This window comes from Lacerta agilis, chromosome 2 (genome assembly GCF_009819535.1).
Source record: "Lacerta agilis isolate rLacAgi1 chromosome 2, rLacAgi1.pri, whole genome shotgun sequence".
NCBI classification, from domain to species: Eukaryota; Metazoa; Chordata; class Lepidosauria; order Squamata; family Lacertidae; genus Lacerta; species Lacerta agilis.
The window spans coordinates 6601946-6619401 of record NC_046313.1 but is presented as its reverse complement, the minus strand read 5'-3'; the positions used below and the strand labels follow the sequence as shown (position 1 = coordinate 6619401).

The following is a 17456-nucleotide window of genomic DNA, read 5'->3' as shown; positions in this document are numbered from 1 at the left end:
AGCAATGCGCTTCAGGTTTGGATGCTGTTCTTCTTGATATCGTCATTCAGCTTTATTTGACCCCGGGGTGCCATCTGACCCTCAGGATTGTGGGTGCCCACCGCTGCGGAAAGGAGGAGGAAAAGGAGCTACTGACACCAGCCACCACAACACGGATGTGCAACATCACACACACACAAAACTACACATAGTGTGTGTGACATCACATGCACTATGTACAGGCATGTGCGTGTGATATCGCACGTTCGTGTCATGGCGGCCAGTGGCAATGGCTCCTCTTCCTCCTCTTTTCCTCAGGCAGTGAGGCACCCTTTTCTCTGAGGAGAGGCTCAGTCTCAGAGGCAGAGAGACTCTGCCACTGTGCCCAAGCCCCTGCCTTGCTGGATGGCTGTGGAGGGCAGAGCTGGAGAGCCAGTGTGGTGTAGTGGTTAAGAGCGGTAGACTCGTAATCTGGTGAACCGGGTTCACGTCTCCGCTCCTCCACATGCAGCTGCTGGGTGACCTTGGGCTAGTCACACTTCTCTGAAGTCTCTCAGCCCCACTCACCTCACAGACTGTTTGTTGTGGGGGAGGAAGGGAAAGGAGAATGTTAACCGCTTTGAAACTCCTTTGGGTAGTGAAAAGCGGGGTATCCAATCCAAACTCTTCTTCTTCTTCTTCCTCTTCCTCTTCTTCTTCTTCTTCTCTCTTAGAGGCAGCGCCTGCTGGCTTTTCTCATTGACTTTGTGGGTGCCCAGCCCCCACGATTATATTATTGCGGGTGCCCAAGCACCCCCATCCCCCTGAAATTGGTTCCTGTGTTTGATCCACTGCCATTTAATCCAATTGGATGTAACATTTTTGTCAATGGAGTCACAACTAATGGTCAGGTATGGTGGAAGATGTACCGGTAGTTCAAAACATATGGAGGGCGCCATGTTGATCACCCCTGTCTTAAAGCGTGCCAACTTCCTCTACCTAGTCCTTTAGGCGGAAATGACAAGGAATGGATTTGGAACCTTGGGGTGCAAATAACGTGTTCAGCCACTGAGTGATGGCCCTAAACCATTAGAGGAGGCCTATGTAAGTGGCTATGTAAGCCAAACAGCAATGTGGGGAAGACCCCATGGACTTTATAAGTCTGTTTTTGCTATTCTGGACAGCAAAACTAGAGGGGTTGTCAAGCAATTTAATATGGCTAAAGTGCTGTGTATTTGGCTTGGTGGGTTATCAGTAGTGTTCTAGTGGCAAGTTGCCCCAGCCAACTTCAGTAGCACGATAGTGATGATAATAATAAATTGGATTTGAACAAGGTTTACAGGCTTGGGTTGAGAAGGTGGGTATTGTCCAGCTTCAACTGTTGTCCAGTCTTGCTCTGGCCTTTTTAATTATGGTTTTTTTAATAATGGTTTCATTAGAAAGGTGCAATCGCTAGCCACATTGCAGCTGGCATATCTGATGTTTCTTCTACTACAACTGCATATCTAAAAGCTTGGCAAGGAAATCTGCCTGCCATAAGTTATAGAGCATTTCAGCATTGTAACAGTCCACCCAGTCCACCTGGTCTTTTGGGATCCATTTCTGGGTGCTTCAAAGAAATACTTCTTTAAAAAATGCTTCATTTTTTTCACGTGAAGCAATTTCCGGGGGGCGGGGGGGGGGAGAAAGTTCATCCACCTATTTCGTTGTTGTTGTTTCTATTAATCATGATCAATGGCTTCTGTAATTTCATGGGATAAGTACAAGTACCCAAGCCGGGAGATCAAGCAAAGGATTTCCTTCTAAGAATACCTCATCTCAGGGCATAGCTCCAAGAAAGTGGCTGCCGGTGGATTTTCTTTTGGGCCATTTTATGAGATGTCCCTATTTTCTGCTTTACACCTATTGGGTTTTTGTTATGAAGTTTAATAATATTTCACAGACAAACAGCAAACCCACTGACAATTCTTTTTTCTGTATGTGTTCAATTTTTTATCCCAGTATTTCTCCCAAAGCAGCTTCAGAATTTAGGATCTTTGCCTCCACCCCACTAAGCTATCGGGTAGGATTTTACCATCTCAAGACAAGCTAATTCTTCTGTATCTGTAGACCAGGCCTCATCCAAGCAACCATGGACCCCTCCAGAAACCCTTTTTATTGTTCATTTTTGATTATTTGAGCTCATGATGCTATGGGGGGGTCATGGGTGACCCCACTTTTGATATTACTTGCTGCTCCAAAAGTTCTGGAGTGGCCATATTACTCCATTTCTAATGTGTGCATATCCCATTATAGTCGTACCTCAGGTTAAGAACTTAATTCGTTCTGGAGGTCCGTTCTTAACCCGAAACTGTTCTTAACCTGAGGTACCACTTTAGCTAATGGGGCCTTCCACTGCTGCTGTGCTGCCGCCGCGTGATTTCTGTTCTCACCTTGAAGCAAAGTTCTTAAACCGAGGTACTATTTCTGGGTTAGCAGAGTCCGTAATCTGAAGCGTCTGTAACCTGAAGCATCTGTAACCCCAGGTAGAAGAGGTTTTTTTTGGATTTGATATCCCGCTTTTCACTACCCGAAGGAGTCTCAAAGCGGCGAACATTCTCCTTTCCCTTCCTCCCCCACAACAAACACTCTGTGAGGTGAGTGGGGCTGAGAGACTTCAGAGAAGTGTGACTAGCCCAGTGTTTTTCAACCTTTTTTGGGCAAAGGCACACTTGTTTCATGAAAAAAATCACGAGGCACACCACCATTAGAAAATGTTAAAAAATTTAACTCTGTGCCTATATTGACTATATATAAAGTAATTCTCTTGAATAGGAATCAAATAAACAAATTTTTCCCACGGCACACCAGGCAACATCTCGCGGCACACTAGTGTGCCACGGAACAGTGGTTGAAAAACACTGGACTAGCCCAAGGTCACCCAGCAGCTGCATGTGGAGGAGTGGAGACATGAACCCGGTTCCCCAGATTACAAGTCTACTGCACCACACTGGTACCGCTGTACTTCCTGCTGAAATCCTGTTCCAGTTTATTTTTTGTCTCCATTTTGTTGCAGTTTAGCTCCTGTAAATAGCAGTTATGTGATCGGATTGGTGAAGCATTGCAAAACAGACTAATTGAAGCAGAATAATTCCACCAATGATCCACGGTTATTGCATCAATGATGTGTTGCAAAGCACATTGCAGCAACATACCTGCCCCAAGAGAGGGCCTGTATTAGCATATATAAGTTTAGTTACATGTTGTTGTTTTCTCAGAGAGAGGGGGGAGTGGAAAACACTTATGTATATACTTGAGTATAAGCCTAGTTTTTCAGTACATTTTTTGTGCTGAAAAAGCTGCCTTCAGCTTATACTCAAGTGAGGTGGGCGGTGGGGGCGGTGAGAAAGAAGCCCTTTCTCTCCGCTCGTGCCACCGCCGCCGCCCGCTCACCCCAGTCAACCATTCCTTAAGAAGTGTACAAGAACGGCGGTTCTTTACTCTCCCCAGACAGCTTGTTCCATTCCTGAACTGCTCATATAAATGCAAACTTTAGACCCCAGAAGGCAGAAAGCCTATCAGTTAAGGAAGTATTAAAACCCCACAGGTGCTCACTTTCCCTGGCTCCTGCTTAAACAGGACAGGATCCCAGCCTTCTCTGTATAACACAAGGGAACATTGCACTGTGGGTTAAACCACAGAGCCCTAGGGCTTGCCGATCAGAAGAATGGCGGTTCGAAACCCCGCGATGGGGTGAGCTCCACAGCAGCAAAGGAGGAAGAGGAAGGAGCAGCCCAAAGGGCTGCTTTTGGGTTGCTCGTTCCTCCTCGTCCTCCACAGCGGCAAAGGTGAACCGGCTTATACTCGAGTCAATAAGCTTTCGCAGGTTTTTGTAGGGAAATTAGGTGCTTCAGGTTATATTTGGTCGGCTTATACTCAAGTATATACGGTATGTAAGACAGAAGCCAGGTGCATGCATGCAGTTTATTTAAAATGCAGAAGAGGGTTTGGAGTTCTTGACAAGAAGCAAAGTGTAGGCAGTGATGTTACAACTGTGTAGATACAGACAGCGCAAGATGTTTTGAACCAGTCTTTAAGTGAAATAGCAATGCATGCATTGAACTGTGGGTAAAACAAATAAAAGTGCTTAATCGTTACTGATTTTTATTGCAAGTAGAGCTGAAACAGAATTTCACAGAATAATTCTGAAGATTTCCTGATGTATTCTTTGAATTTCATAAACAGCTTTTAGGAAGGCTGAAACGCAATTTTTGTCACCAAAACCAGAGTACTGATGCACAAGTTAACTGCAGGTAAACACACCACACAACCTCACTCCTCCCCCCCCCACCCTCAAATTTGGCTTCTAACAATTTTGGATTAATTTGACCTCTAAGCACCCACATCTGTTGCAGGTCTAGTTGCAACAATACTGTAATTTATATCAAAGGGAGTGTTCTGGTATGATGAGAGCATATATGCAAAGCAGGGTCAACAAAAACCAACTGAGTAAAATAAGTATATAGCTAAATGTCATTACTGTGCAACACAATTGGAAAGAGAAATGCTACTTTGCAATCTCATATAGGACAGTGAAGGTATTGCTCCCACTTCTGAAATGCTTTGCTAGAACAAGGAGGGAGGGGGATTTCTGGATCCAGATGTAGTGAGTCCGAATTTAGCCTGTGCAAGAAAACCCAGGGGGTGGGAAAGGGGGGAAAGGAGAAACCATGGAGGGAGATTGCTTGCATAGCCAAAATAATTCCCAAAGATAGCTGCTGAGCCATTGAACTCAAGCTACAGCAATCCACAAGAAACCAGAAACTTCTCTGCTAGAGATCGTATGTTGGGCAGGGCTGTTACTTTAGCACATGGCTGCCACTGGCCACAAATTGAATGATTTGTGCAGCTGTCTGCAGGTGGGCTTCATTCCTTCCCAACAGCTGGGCTTCAGTGGATGCATTTTCTGGATGAGGAACTGACGGATGTCACATGCACATTTCTAACACCGGTGGTGCAGTCCCCTCGAGAACCGCCATATATAGCTGATAGCATGCCTCCACCAGACCCGGAGCCATAAGCCCCTCCAGCAGCCAAGTTCTGCATTGCAACCCCGTAGCCGCCACTCCCAGAGGAGCTTATGCCTCCGGCTCCCCCTACTGCATGGTGAATCCCACCGTGGTGCCCACCCCCACAGCTTCCTTCTGTAGAAATGCCTGAGCTGTGCCTCCCACCCCCAGAGGTCACCTCGTGCTTAGCGGTAGTAATGCTCGAAGCGTAGCCTCCGCTTCTGGAACTGAACCCTCCTGCACCTCCTACTCCAGCGCCGTGTCCAATCCCGTAACCGACACCGGCCGCTCTGCCTACTGAGCCAGCTGCAGTTCGGGAGCCCATTGTGTGGACGCATCCTGCACTTCCAGAGCTGAACCCGTCCCCAACGCCGCCGTAGGCACCAACTCCATGTTCTACGCCTCTTCCTACAGCAGCTCCATAGGCCATTCCAGCTCCCACTCCAGGTCCACATTCGCCAACTGGGAAGCCGCCACTCACCATAGCTGTGAAGGAAGACCAAGAAACAAGTTCCGTCATTTTGCTGGTAGTTTTACAAATCCAAACAAACAAGCAAGCAAACAATCCCCCCAGTAACCTGTTGATATTAATATTTTTTTTAATGAGGTGAATGTTGAATATACTCACCAACGCTGACAGGGTTCCCTGTGCATATCCTGTTAGGAACAGAGAAACAAAATTCATTCATTATTCTACAACTGAAGGTGGCTTACATATGGCATTTTTTGTACGGTCGCCATATCTTGAAGATGAAAAAAGAAGATACGGGGTAGGGGGAGTCTTGGTGTGGGTGGGAGTCTAACAAAGCCCTCCCCCCCCCCAGTCTATATGCCTTTTCATGCACACTTTACACCAATATGTGCATTTTTGCACACATTACTTGGCTGGAAAACTGCACCACGCAAGCCAGCGAAGTGCGAATTTTGCAGGGTGGGCTGTGATTCCGTACACACTATGTTTTGGAAAGTGGAAAAATGGCAGATTCAACTTTGAACGTGACCTGAATCGAGCTTTCCCCACATCCCTACCTATGGTCCTCCATATGCTGTGGGTCTGCAACTTACCACCCTCCATAATCATTGTCCATGCTGCCTGGGGCAAATGGTAAGGTAAAGGTAAAGGGACCCCCAACCATCAGGTCCAGTCGTGTGCGACTCTGGGGTTGCAGCACTCATCTCGCTCTATAGGCCGAGGGAGCCGGCGTTTGTCCGCAGACAGCTTCTGGGTCATGTGGCCCGCATGACAAAGCCGCTTCTGGCGAACCAGAAACACCGTTTACCTTCCCGCTGGAGCGGTCCCGATTTATCTACTTGCACTTTGACGTGCTTTCGAACTGCTAGGTGGGCAGGAGCTGGGACCGAGCAACGGGAGCTCACCCCAGGGCAGGGATTCGAACTGCCAACCTTCTGATCAGCAAGCCCTAGGCTCTGTGGTTTAACCCACAGCGCCAAAAAACTATATCCATTCAATTATATGTATATGTTCAAAACAGCGCCCCACCTGCTCTCCTCTCCTTCCAACATTGCTTTATAAGTAGCAATCTCAATATCCAAAGCCAGCTTGGTGTTTAGCAGCTCTTGATAATCACGAAGCAGGCAAGCTAATTTATCTTTGGCTTGCTGGTAGGCGTTCTGCAGTTCAACATGCTTGCTCCGTGCATCTTTTAGGGCAATGTCACCACGCTGCTCAGCATCACAGATAGCTGACTGCAGGCTTGCAACCTGGGAATGGGGAAAAAGAATAAAAACAAATGGCTTGTCGGGAAGATACTCAAGATAAAGCTAAAAGCAGAAGGAAATGGGATCCCCATGGCTTCTTGCAGTGCTGATGAGTTTGGACAAGGATAGGGAACCTGCGGCCCTTCATTGTTGGACTCCAAATCCCACCAGGCTCAGCCAGCATAGCCAATGGTCAGGGGTGGTCCAACAACATCAAGTCCAACAACATCAAGAGGGCCACTGTTTCCCTACCCCTGGGGTAGTAAAAGCAAGCACTGGCTTTCCTCTCTGCTGCTGCAACTTGTCTTTTAGGGACCTTGCCAGTGCAAAGAATAGAAAAGGGCTATGTAGAATCATAGAATCCTAGAGGTGGAAGAGACCACAAGGGCCATCCAGTCCAACCCCCTGCCAAGCAGGAAACACCATCAAAGCATTCCTGACAGATGGCTGTCAAACCTCCACTTAAAGACCTCCAAAGAAGGAGACTCCACCACACTCCTTGGCAGCAAATTCCACTGTCGAACAGTTCTTATTGTCAGGAAGTTCTTCCTAATGTTTAGGTGGAATCTTCTTTCTTGTAGTTTGAATCCATTGCCCCGTGTCTGCTTCTCTGGAGCAGCAGAAAACAACCTTTCTCCCTCCTCTATATGACATCCTTTTATATATTTGAACATGGCTATCATGTGATTATTCCCAAGCGCTCCTATCATCATCCTTTTCAATGGTTAGTCATGGATATGGTTGAGATGGCTTTCTGAATTCTCCTCAGCAAATATTCTTCAAATATCCCCTGAACACTCCTATATCATATTATTAGACAATCTGTAATGATGACACCCAATGATATGTGATTTACAGTCGTACATTAGAAGTCGAACGGAATCCGTTCCGGAAGTCTGTTCGACTTCCAAAACGTTTGGAAACCAAAGCGCAGCTTCTGATTGGCTGCGGGAAGCTCCTGACGCCAACCAGAAGCTACATAAGCCCTGCTGGACGTTCAGCTTCCAAAAAAAAGTTCGAAAACCGGAACACCCACTTCCGGTTTCTGATCGTTTGGGAGCCAAAACGTTCGGCAACTAAGCCGTTCGAGATCCAAGGTACGACTATATATCTTGGAGATTTAACTTTGAGATTTGATTTCAGCCATTGAAAATTTACAGTTTCTGAATGGCTAACATGTGACAGGGTTTAAATATTTAGTAGTTCATTTGCAATGGGCATTTCAGATGTAACCATCTTTGATAGTTGCCATGTGCTAGCATTTAGTAGTTGCAGGAATATGCATGCCTTCAACTTTTGCAATAAAATCTCTGGTGTCATGTAAATAAGATTGTAATTGAATACCAGGTGGTGGGAAACCTATTTTGTGAATTTTAGGTAAATGCCTAAAATTCACAAAATAGGTTCCCCACCACCTGGTAGGCCAATAGTATCAGGTTCCGGCTCAATTTTGGAACCCCTTTCAAAATTCTTAGATTCCTTTTTGAATCCTTCTGTTATTCAATTACAATCTTATTTACATGACACCAGAGATTTTGCTGCAAAAGTTGAATGCATGCATATTCCTGCAACTGCTATCCTTGAGACTATGGATGTGACAAGCATTTAGTCATTGGCGGTATCTGAAGCCACATGACCAAAAGATCAAAGCCATCAGAAGAGTCCATTGGGCATGCCTTATACCAAGTCAGACAATTGCTCCATCTAGCTCAGTATGGTCTACTGTGATGGTCAGTGGCAATGCAGGCAGGAACATTTTTCAGCCCTGCCTGGATATGCAGGGGATTGAACCTAGGAGCTGCTGCAAGCAAGGCAAATGCTCCACTATTGCTATGCAGCCTCACACCACACAACTTTTTTTTGGAGAGCTGGTCAATCTGCTGCTCCTCTGCATCAGTAGTAATCAAATGACCTTATTGTATCCAATACAGAGGCACAGCAAAATCATTCCCAGCAGAGGCAACTGGAAGGAAGGAAGGAAGGGTAGAATGTTGCTATATCTGTGTTCTTTCTTGCAACATACCCTCCAACCATTCTCACAGTTGGGGAACCAGGGCCGGCGCGTCCATTAAGGCGAACTAGGCAATTGCCTAGGGTGCCAAAATGGAGAGGGCGCTGGCCAGGCTTGGGCAGGGGGGCGGGACGGACTAGCAGCAGCTTCGCTGTAGCGGATAGGTGCTGCTTGCCCCCTACACCAGCCCCTGGCTCCCGCTAAAGCAGGCTTTGGCGGGGGCGGGGGCAGGACGGGCAAGCAGCAGCTTCTCCACTACAGTGGAGAAACTGCTGCTTGCCTCTCCACCACCCCCACCTCCCGCTAAAGCAGGCTTTGGGGGTGGTGGTGGGGGGCACCAGAAGGTGATCTCGCCTAGGGCGCAAGAAAGCCTAGCACCAGTCCTGTGGGGAACTATTATGTTAGGCCTTTGTCTTTGGGTAGCTTGTGATCAGCACCGTTGCCGTTACAGGAAGACAAGTTCATCTGCCGAGGCAAGCGGCTAAAACAAGACTTGCTCTACCTGCTTCTTTGCATTGTCAGTATCGCTGTGCAGCCTCTGGATCACTCTGTTCAGCTCTGTGATCTCATGCTGGTTGCATTTAAGCTCTTCGTTGAATTTGCCCCGATGGTTCTGCATTTCTGCAATCTAGTGCAAGGAAAACACAGTTACTCCTGGGAATCGGCGCCACCGTTACCACTTGAATAGCAGTGTCAAGGTAAGAAACCTGTGCTTTATCTCCTATAATGCATTTGCTGAAAAAAAGGCAGATAACTGTGCACTTACTGAAACATGCACATTTTTATTTATATATACACAATGGAGTATCCAGTCAATTACTTCCACCAGTGCAAGAATTTCTGCTTGTACAACTGAACTTCCTGTCTCTCTCCCTGCATGCCCTCGCACTCTCCCAAAATCTGATCTGGAGGCCTGGGGGAACCTCCAGAGCGGATTTAGTGTGGTGTGGAGTGGGGCACAGGGAGAGGAGATGGAGGGAAGTTCCATTGCACAGCCAAAGGTCCTTGTGCTAGAGAGAGTACTTTGTTGGATACCACCCACATCTTTTATCTTTAATCCAGGGGATAAATATGAGTGCAGGTGTTAGCACTCGAATAAATCTGAATTGTGCACTTTGTGTACATGCCGGCAAGTCTTGAATTTGAAATGCTGGATTCTATTGGCACAGCCCGTTATTAGGAATTTATGAACGATGTCTACTATAATGATGTTTGCAGTATAACTCTTAAATGATAATGACATAACTTAGCCAAAGTTGAGGCACAGTCCAAAGTCCATTTTTAAGGGAATAAGATGCACTGAACTTTAAGGGCTTTATTAGGATCAAACTTTAGTTCCAGGCTGTATTATGTTACAACTTGCATGTGTGTGTGTGTGTGTGTGTGTGTGTGTGGCCAAAATGCCTCTAGTTTTGACCCAGATCAAAGGACCACTATCTAGAGCTCCACAGTGCTACATTGTGCATCATAGATCAGGGGTCAGCAAACTTTTTCAGCAGGGGGCCTGTCCACCGTCCCTCAGACCTTGTGGGGGGCTGGACTATATTTTGGGGGAAAAAATATGAACGAATTCCTATGCCCCACAAATAACCCAGAGATGCATTTTAAATAAAAGCACACATTCTACTCATGTAAAAACACCAGGCATGCCCCACAAATAAGCCAGAGATGCATTTTAAATAAAAGGGCACATTCTACTCATGTAAAATCACGCTGATTCCTGGACTGTCCGCGGGCCAGATTTAGAAGGCAATTGAGCCGCATCCGGCCCCTGGGCCTTAGTTTGGGGACCCCTGACATAGATCTCTAAACAATCTTCCACAATAGTTTCAGTCACCATCAACTCCATAATCAATTATTTTTAAAAAATCAACATATGCTTCAGAGTCAATAGGTTTGCTGCAGGGTGGAGAGATCATTGCTGCTGAACAATCTGCAGTCTGGTACATGAAAGAAGGGCCTCTGCTTTGCTGCCTGAGTTCTGAAGTTCAAGTCAAGCACTTGTGTAGCCACATTCCAAGCTGCACGCCAACATCATAATGGTTCCTTGGGCTGAAATGTCACTGTGACCGTACATTATAGTATGAATAAAGGGGCAGCTGTATTCTTGTTGCGCTAAATACTGATCATCTGCAGAGATCCCTAAATGGGGATTAATTCTGACTCACCTTGTTGTGGTAAAAGGCTTCAGCTTCTTGTTTGCTGGTATGAGCAATATTCTGATACCAGGCTTCTACGTTTTTAAGGATGAGGTCCATGTCCAAGTCTCGTGTGTTGTCCATTTTCAGAACCACCGAGGTGTCACCGATCTGGTGGTCGAACTGAGCCAACTCCTGCAGAACATGATACGGTCTCACTGTAAGATTGTACACAGCTAACCTGTCCCTTTTAAACATCATGCTCCTAATTTGGTCAAACAAATGAGATGGACTACTTAATGGGCTTTTCAAATTGCTCTTATTAAAACAAATCCTGTAAAAATGTGCTGGATCGCAATAACAACAGATGCTGTCAAGCTGCCTTTAAATATACATTTGTAGGGAATAACTTCTAACCCATATTAAAATGTAAACATTTAGGCAAATGGAGACATTCCCATTGAGTATGGTGGGAATAACCTGGATCCAAATAAATATGCCCCTTTTCCTGTTTTTGTTTTCATTTCTGCCGTCTTATCTGCAAAGTGGTTCAAGCTCCGATACATACAGTATATAGCTCTTCACATAAACAAGTTTCCTTTTCCTTTCTGTTGTTCCATACAAAGCTCCAAACAGGAGATTCCACAGAGGTGAATAATGGCGTGGGACTTTGTGACTCCCATTTTACAGTTGGGGAAACTGAACTGAGTCTGACATGGTGGCTTGCCTCAGGCACCTTCAGTGAGCCTATGTAGCAGTTATGGGGGATGACCAAGCATACCTAAATCCTATTTTGTATAAGATGTCTAAGTAATAATTTCCTATTTCTTTAGGGACAAGCTTCCCACATGGTTCACATTAAATTGTACCTCTGCAAAGACGCATCTCAGGACTTCCAACTCTTGGGCCAACACATCAACTTTGGATTCCAGCTCTTCCTTAGTGAGGAATACGCTGTCAACATCCTGGAGAGAGAAGGAGAACACACAAGAAAACATGAAAGGAAGGAAGGAAGGAAGGAAGGAAGGAAGGAAGGAAGGAAGGAAGGAAGGGCTGGTAGTATTGAATTTAATAAAGCTAAAAATAATTCTGTTCTTTCTATCTTGGAATTTGCATTTTCATGATTCCAGAAAGCAGAAACATCTCCAGGCATCATTTCCTGCTTGTGTGTATAGAGTATTTGCTTTAACTGAGGTGCATATAGGGTAGCCTTTGTGGGCAAAGTATCATGTGCACAGTTCCAGGTGCTCCATGGTAGTTGGACTGTATGTGTGTAATTAGTATTTTCCAGGCCACAACTTCTTACCTTTTTGAGCACCACAAATTCATTTTCTGCTGATGTGCGCCTATTGACTTCCTCTTCATACCTGTTTTGAGAGAGAAGGGGGAAACACATAGGGTTTGCTCTTACTGTTGGAGGAATTTAACAGAAAACCTGCTTTGCAAGAACCATCAGTGGGGCCAAAGAAAGGAGTGTTTACACCAAGGAAGGAGTCAGCAAGGCTTATCTTGCCTGGGCCAGATTGGTCCCAAGGAGATCCCTCTGTTGGCTGGATTGTGTGTGCAATTGCAGATACAATTTTTTGCATTGGCGTCTGCGCAGACGCAATTTTCAGTGCCCCGGAAGCGAGTCCCCGTGCCAAGCTACGCCGTTTTAGCGCAGTGAGCGGGCGGGTGGCTTGGTTCGGGGGCGGCTCGTGGGCTAGTCAAACGACTTCTGCAGGCCACTTCCGGCCCATGGGCCTTAGGTTGCTGACTTCTGCACTAAGGCAAAAACAAAACTGGGAGTGATTTTCTTAAACAACTTGGGCAGTTCTGGAAGATTCCCCCATTGGCTGATTTTCCAGAGATTGCATGAAAGTGTTTACCACTCAGTCATCCAGTTGCCTAGAATCACCCACATGACAGATATAAAGATATATTGGCCTCACTCTGAATTGGCTTCATTTATCCACACTGATGTCATTGTGTAGTCAAATCTGATTGGCTACCTAGTCCCATGAAAGAATGATGGGATCATGGGATCGAATGGGGGGGGGGAGTTCTCCAAAGAACAAAATAGCACTAATTGAGCAGCACAGAGGATAGAACAATGGTAGTGAACAGAAACCAGCTGAGTTTTTTTTAAAAAAAAATTCAATCTTCTCAATTTATACACTTTTTTGTTTGATAGCAAATCTTAATCATGCATAAAGCAGATGAAATAAATTAAGTCCATTGATTTCAGTGGGGCTACTCTGAGTGTGACTTAGTTGGCTTTCTCCCAATGTATAAAAGGGGAAATTGGAATAGAAACTCCCCCCCCCCCCCCAAAAAAATGAATTAAAAATGGCCCCTCTAGTCCTGGGTGGGGAGTTAGGCAGGCTGCAAAACTTTCATCTAGTGCAGTGGTTCTCAAACCACTGATCTAGTGAATGAGTTTCCTTACTTTGACCTGTATTCCTCTACCAGTTCCTGCATGTTCTTCTGTTCATGTTGCAGTTTCTGTCTCTCACTCAAGAGGCATTCTAGCTGCTTCTTAAGTGTGGCCAGGAAATTCTCATAGTAGCCTTCAAGGTTCTTCCTTGCAGGTTGGACACATTGGTGCAGAAGCTCCCACTTGGTGGCAAGCACCTTATTCTGCTGCTCCAGGGATCGGACCTGAAAGGAACATACCATCAAGTTATACTTCCCACTCTGGCAGGTCTCCCAACAAGGCCTACAGAGCACAACTCAGAGGTAAGACCACACTTTCTTGCTCATGCTTTTTCAGCAACAATCCAAAATGAAATCTCACCCCAATGCATATCAAATTGCAAGGCCTAAAATCTTATGGGTATGTTATTTATATATAAAAACCAAACAAACCCTTTTTTAATAATACTTCAGTGCTGTTTAGTCATAGACCTCAAAACTAAGTACAAACAAACCTTTCTTGCCAGTTAACTTATGTGTTGAGCAAGATAGTCACCCACTCCCTACTGGGAATCAAAGAATCATAGATTGAAAGAATTGCACAATTGGAAGGGACCACAGGGGTCATCTAGTCCAACCCCCTGCAATGCAGGAATCTTTTGTCCAATGTGGGGCTCAAACCCAAGATGCCGAGATAAAGAATCTAATGCTGTACTGACTGAGCTATGAATGAGTCTTTCAAGTTAGAAGTTGAAATCGGGCATGGGGAACCTGTGGCCCTCCAGATATTGGTGGGCTAAAGCTCCCATCTTCCCTGACCTTTGACATACCCTTCAACATTTATCCATTTATCCATAGGGACGTCCCATTCCATAAAGATAAATTTACTATTTATACCCCACATATCGTTCTGGGTTGCCCCAGCCACTCTGAGCAGCTTCCAACATACCGGTATATAAAAACATTAAACATTAAATAAAAACTTCGCTACACAGGATTGCCTTCAGATAGCTCGGGTGTTGGATAACTCCGTACCTTCAACATTTCTCCAGTGAAAATAGAAACATCCTACCATACCCTCCAACATTCCTCCAATGCAAATAGGGGCATCCTAAGGAAAATTGGGACATTCCAGGATCAAATCAGAAACCGGGACGGCATCTCTAAATCAGGGATGTCCTGGAATATAGGGACACTTGGAAGGTCTTCTTTGAACATGCTGTCTGGGGTTGATGGGAGTTGGAGTCCAATGACACCTCTGTGCTAGAAGGTTCTTTGATGCTCTTAATTCAGTTGGGGTGGGCACCAAAGATAAGATACTCCCACCATTTCCAGAGGTTCTCATGGTGTTAGATACAACAGTTCAGAAACAAAGCATAAGCTGATTCCCCTGATACAAAGCTCCCTGGTGCTTGTTGGAATGAAGGACCCTTTCATCCGCAAGCAACAAATTAATTGGAATTCAAATGTTTAGTTTTTCAGGGAACTTATTTTCCATGCAGAAAATAAGAATGTATCATTTAATGCCTTGCAGATGGATTGTACTAAATGTATGAGAAATTTCCAGCAGACAAGAAAAAGAAAAGAGGTGGGAGTTGTTAGCTAAAAAATAATAATCTGAAGGATGAAGGAGAAACTAGTAGCTTTATAATCTCCCATTTCTTATTCTTCTGTGCTGGAAATAGTCTCATGAATCTAATGCAACCAGTCTGCATTATTAAATACTACGCATTTATTTCCTGGATGGAATATAAGTTCTCTTAAACTACCCTGCAACAAACTGGGTTGCAGTGATTCAGGATATCATTTTAACTGTATGCAATCCAAAGTTTCTTCCACTACCCAGAAGTCTTAGTAACCGTGTGAGTACAGAACTGAAATGAATTTTGTTGCAAGTAATATTTTTTCCCAAACAAGTCTTGCAACTTACGTTTGCATTTTCACTCCACCTTCCAGTCTCGCCCAAGGCAATTTGTGTGTGTGTGTGTTTAAAAATAATAATAACCAGTTGCCTTTCCTCTATGATACTGTACTTGCAACATTTTTACAGGAAAATATAGGCTATCCAGTTTGTCCAAAAGGAGGCCAAATACATTCTCCTGGAAAAAGAATGCCATTTCTTTTCACTACTCCATGAGTTGAAACTGGAATGAGAAGCTCCCCGAAGAACAAGAGGTTTTTACAACTGATGTAAGATGGACAAAACAACGCAGGAGGGAGGGAACCAAATCTGTGTTGGATTTGACCTACAAAGTAGCATGTCAGGAAAACAGAGCAAATGGAAAGCATTGGTTAGGGCTCCTTTAGGGAGTTAGGAGAACTTTGAACCAAGAAGCTCATGGCTCAAATGTTGTCTTTTAGGCTTTGTACACACCATGCATTTAAAGACCCCCCCAAAAAACCGCCAATAATCCTGGGATTTGTAGTTTACCCATCACATTGTTACAATTCCCAGCACCCTGAATAAACTACAGACCCCATGAGACTCCCCAGGGGTGGGGAGAATGCCCTTTAAATGTATGATGTGCTTGCAGCCCTGAACAAGGTACCATCTCTTAGCCTCCCTCCCCAACCCCACTTCTGCAATAGGAGCATAATCTTTATAACAAGTCTGTTGTAAAGTTTCCTGAAAAAACGCAGTGGGTCCTTTTAACCCTAAAGTGGTTTATATATGCGCTAAATGCATAGTTACGTTTCAGGAAAGGCTTTTAAGAAACAGGTTTCATGGTGGGAGTTTAACCGGTGAGTAGGAAATGATAAAAAAACAGGTGTGATTGGAGGGTACTCCTAGGACTAGGGAGCATCATGGCAGAAACCCAAAAGAGGAGAAAAGGGAAAGGAGCAAAGGCGGAATGAACTACAAATAAAGGAGGTTGAGGTCCTCATGAAGGAGAAGAGGAGGAGGAGGAGGAGGAGGAGGAGGAGGAGGAGGAGGAGAAATTTGGATTTGATATCCCGCTTTATCACCACCCTAAGGAGTCTCAAAGCGGCTAGCAATCTCCTTTCCCTTCCTCCCCCACAACAAACACTCTGTGAGGTGAGTGGGGTGAGAGACTTCAGAGAAGTGTGACTAGCCCAAGGTCACCCAGCAGCTGCATGTGTAGGAGTGGGGAAGCGAACCTGGTTCACCAGATTACGAGTCCACCGCTCTTAACCACTACACCACGCTGGCTCTTTTCTCTACATTTAAAAATTGCCTTGGAGAGGAAACCCATTGGATGGCCAAGCTCTTACCTTATCGATGAAGCAGGCAAACTGGTTGTTCAAGGTCTTCATCTCCTCTTTCTCATGTGTCCGTGCTTTCTGCTCCTCTGGATCAACTCCAACCGAAAGTGGCTTCAAGAGGCGTTCGTCCATTGAGACACCTCGGATCCCTTCGCCTCTGCATGGCACGCCACCACCCAAACCTCCCATCCTACCATAACCTGCAAAGCCACCCTGACACCCTTGGCCACCCATGCCCATGCCTTGGCCACCCATGCCCATGCCTTGGCCACCCATGCCCATGCCTTGACCACCCATTCCCATGCCTTGACCACCCATACCTATGCCTTGACCACCCATGCCCATGCCTTGACCACCCATACCTATCCCCTGACCACCCATAACCATGCCTTGACCACCCATGCCCATGCCTTGACCACCCATGCCCATACCACCAATACCACCATAGATTTGTCCTCCATAGCCCTGACCACAAGCAATCCTTCGACCTCCACCACCAAAGTTATTGAGGCTCATGCTGGAGTAGCCACCAGCTCCCTGCGTCCTTGCAACTGGCTGGCACATAGAAGCACAGCTGCCTCGACCACCACCCAGGCCACCAGTGACAGAAACAGAGGAGAAGCCCCTTCGTCCACCAAGATATCGAGGGCCACCACATATGTTCATGGTAGCTTTTTGAAAAGTTAAGCAAGCTGGTACTATAAGTGAAGCAACGGGACGAAGGAAGAGCAGTGGACGAGGTGCAGAGAATCCCTTTGATATGAAATCAGGAGCTCCTCTCTTATATATGGCCCAAGAGCTGCATGGGGTGCAAAAAAATTAAATGAAACAGCATGGGTTTGGTTTGCCTAGCAGCCAGAAAAAGTTCCTTTTAGTGCAGCCTCTGCTCCAGAGCAAACACTTATCATATATGAAATGGTGTGAAATTAAAAAAACTTGCTTTGCTTGCAAGCTTTCTTCTCA

General features: G+C 45.5%; 1 protein-coding gene across 1 annotated transcript; it reads right to left on the bottom strand.

Moving 5' to 3' along the window:
* Positions 1–4608: 4608 nt before the first annotated feature.
* LOC117040582 (keratin, type II cytoskeletal cochleal-like) lies at positions 4609–17200 on the bottom strand. The gene is made up of 9 exons (XM_033138430.1): positions 16503–17200; positions 13303–13514; positions 12181–12241; positions 11744–11839; positions 10905–11069; positions 9239–9364; positions 6508–6728; positions 5635–5663; positions 4609–5492 (listed from the first exon to the last, which is right to left on the bottom strand). The coding sequence occupies exons 1-9, from the start codon at positions 17157–17159 to the stop codon at positions 4888–4890; spliced, it is 2172 nt and encodes a 723-aa protein (XP_032994321.1). The 5' UTR covers positions 17160–17200; the 3' UTR covers positions 4609–4887.
* Between the last annotated feature and the right edge of the window lie 256 nt (positions 17201–17456).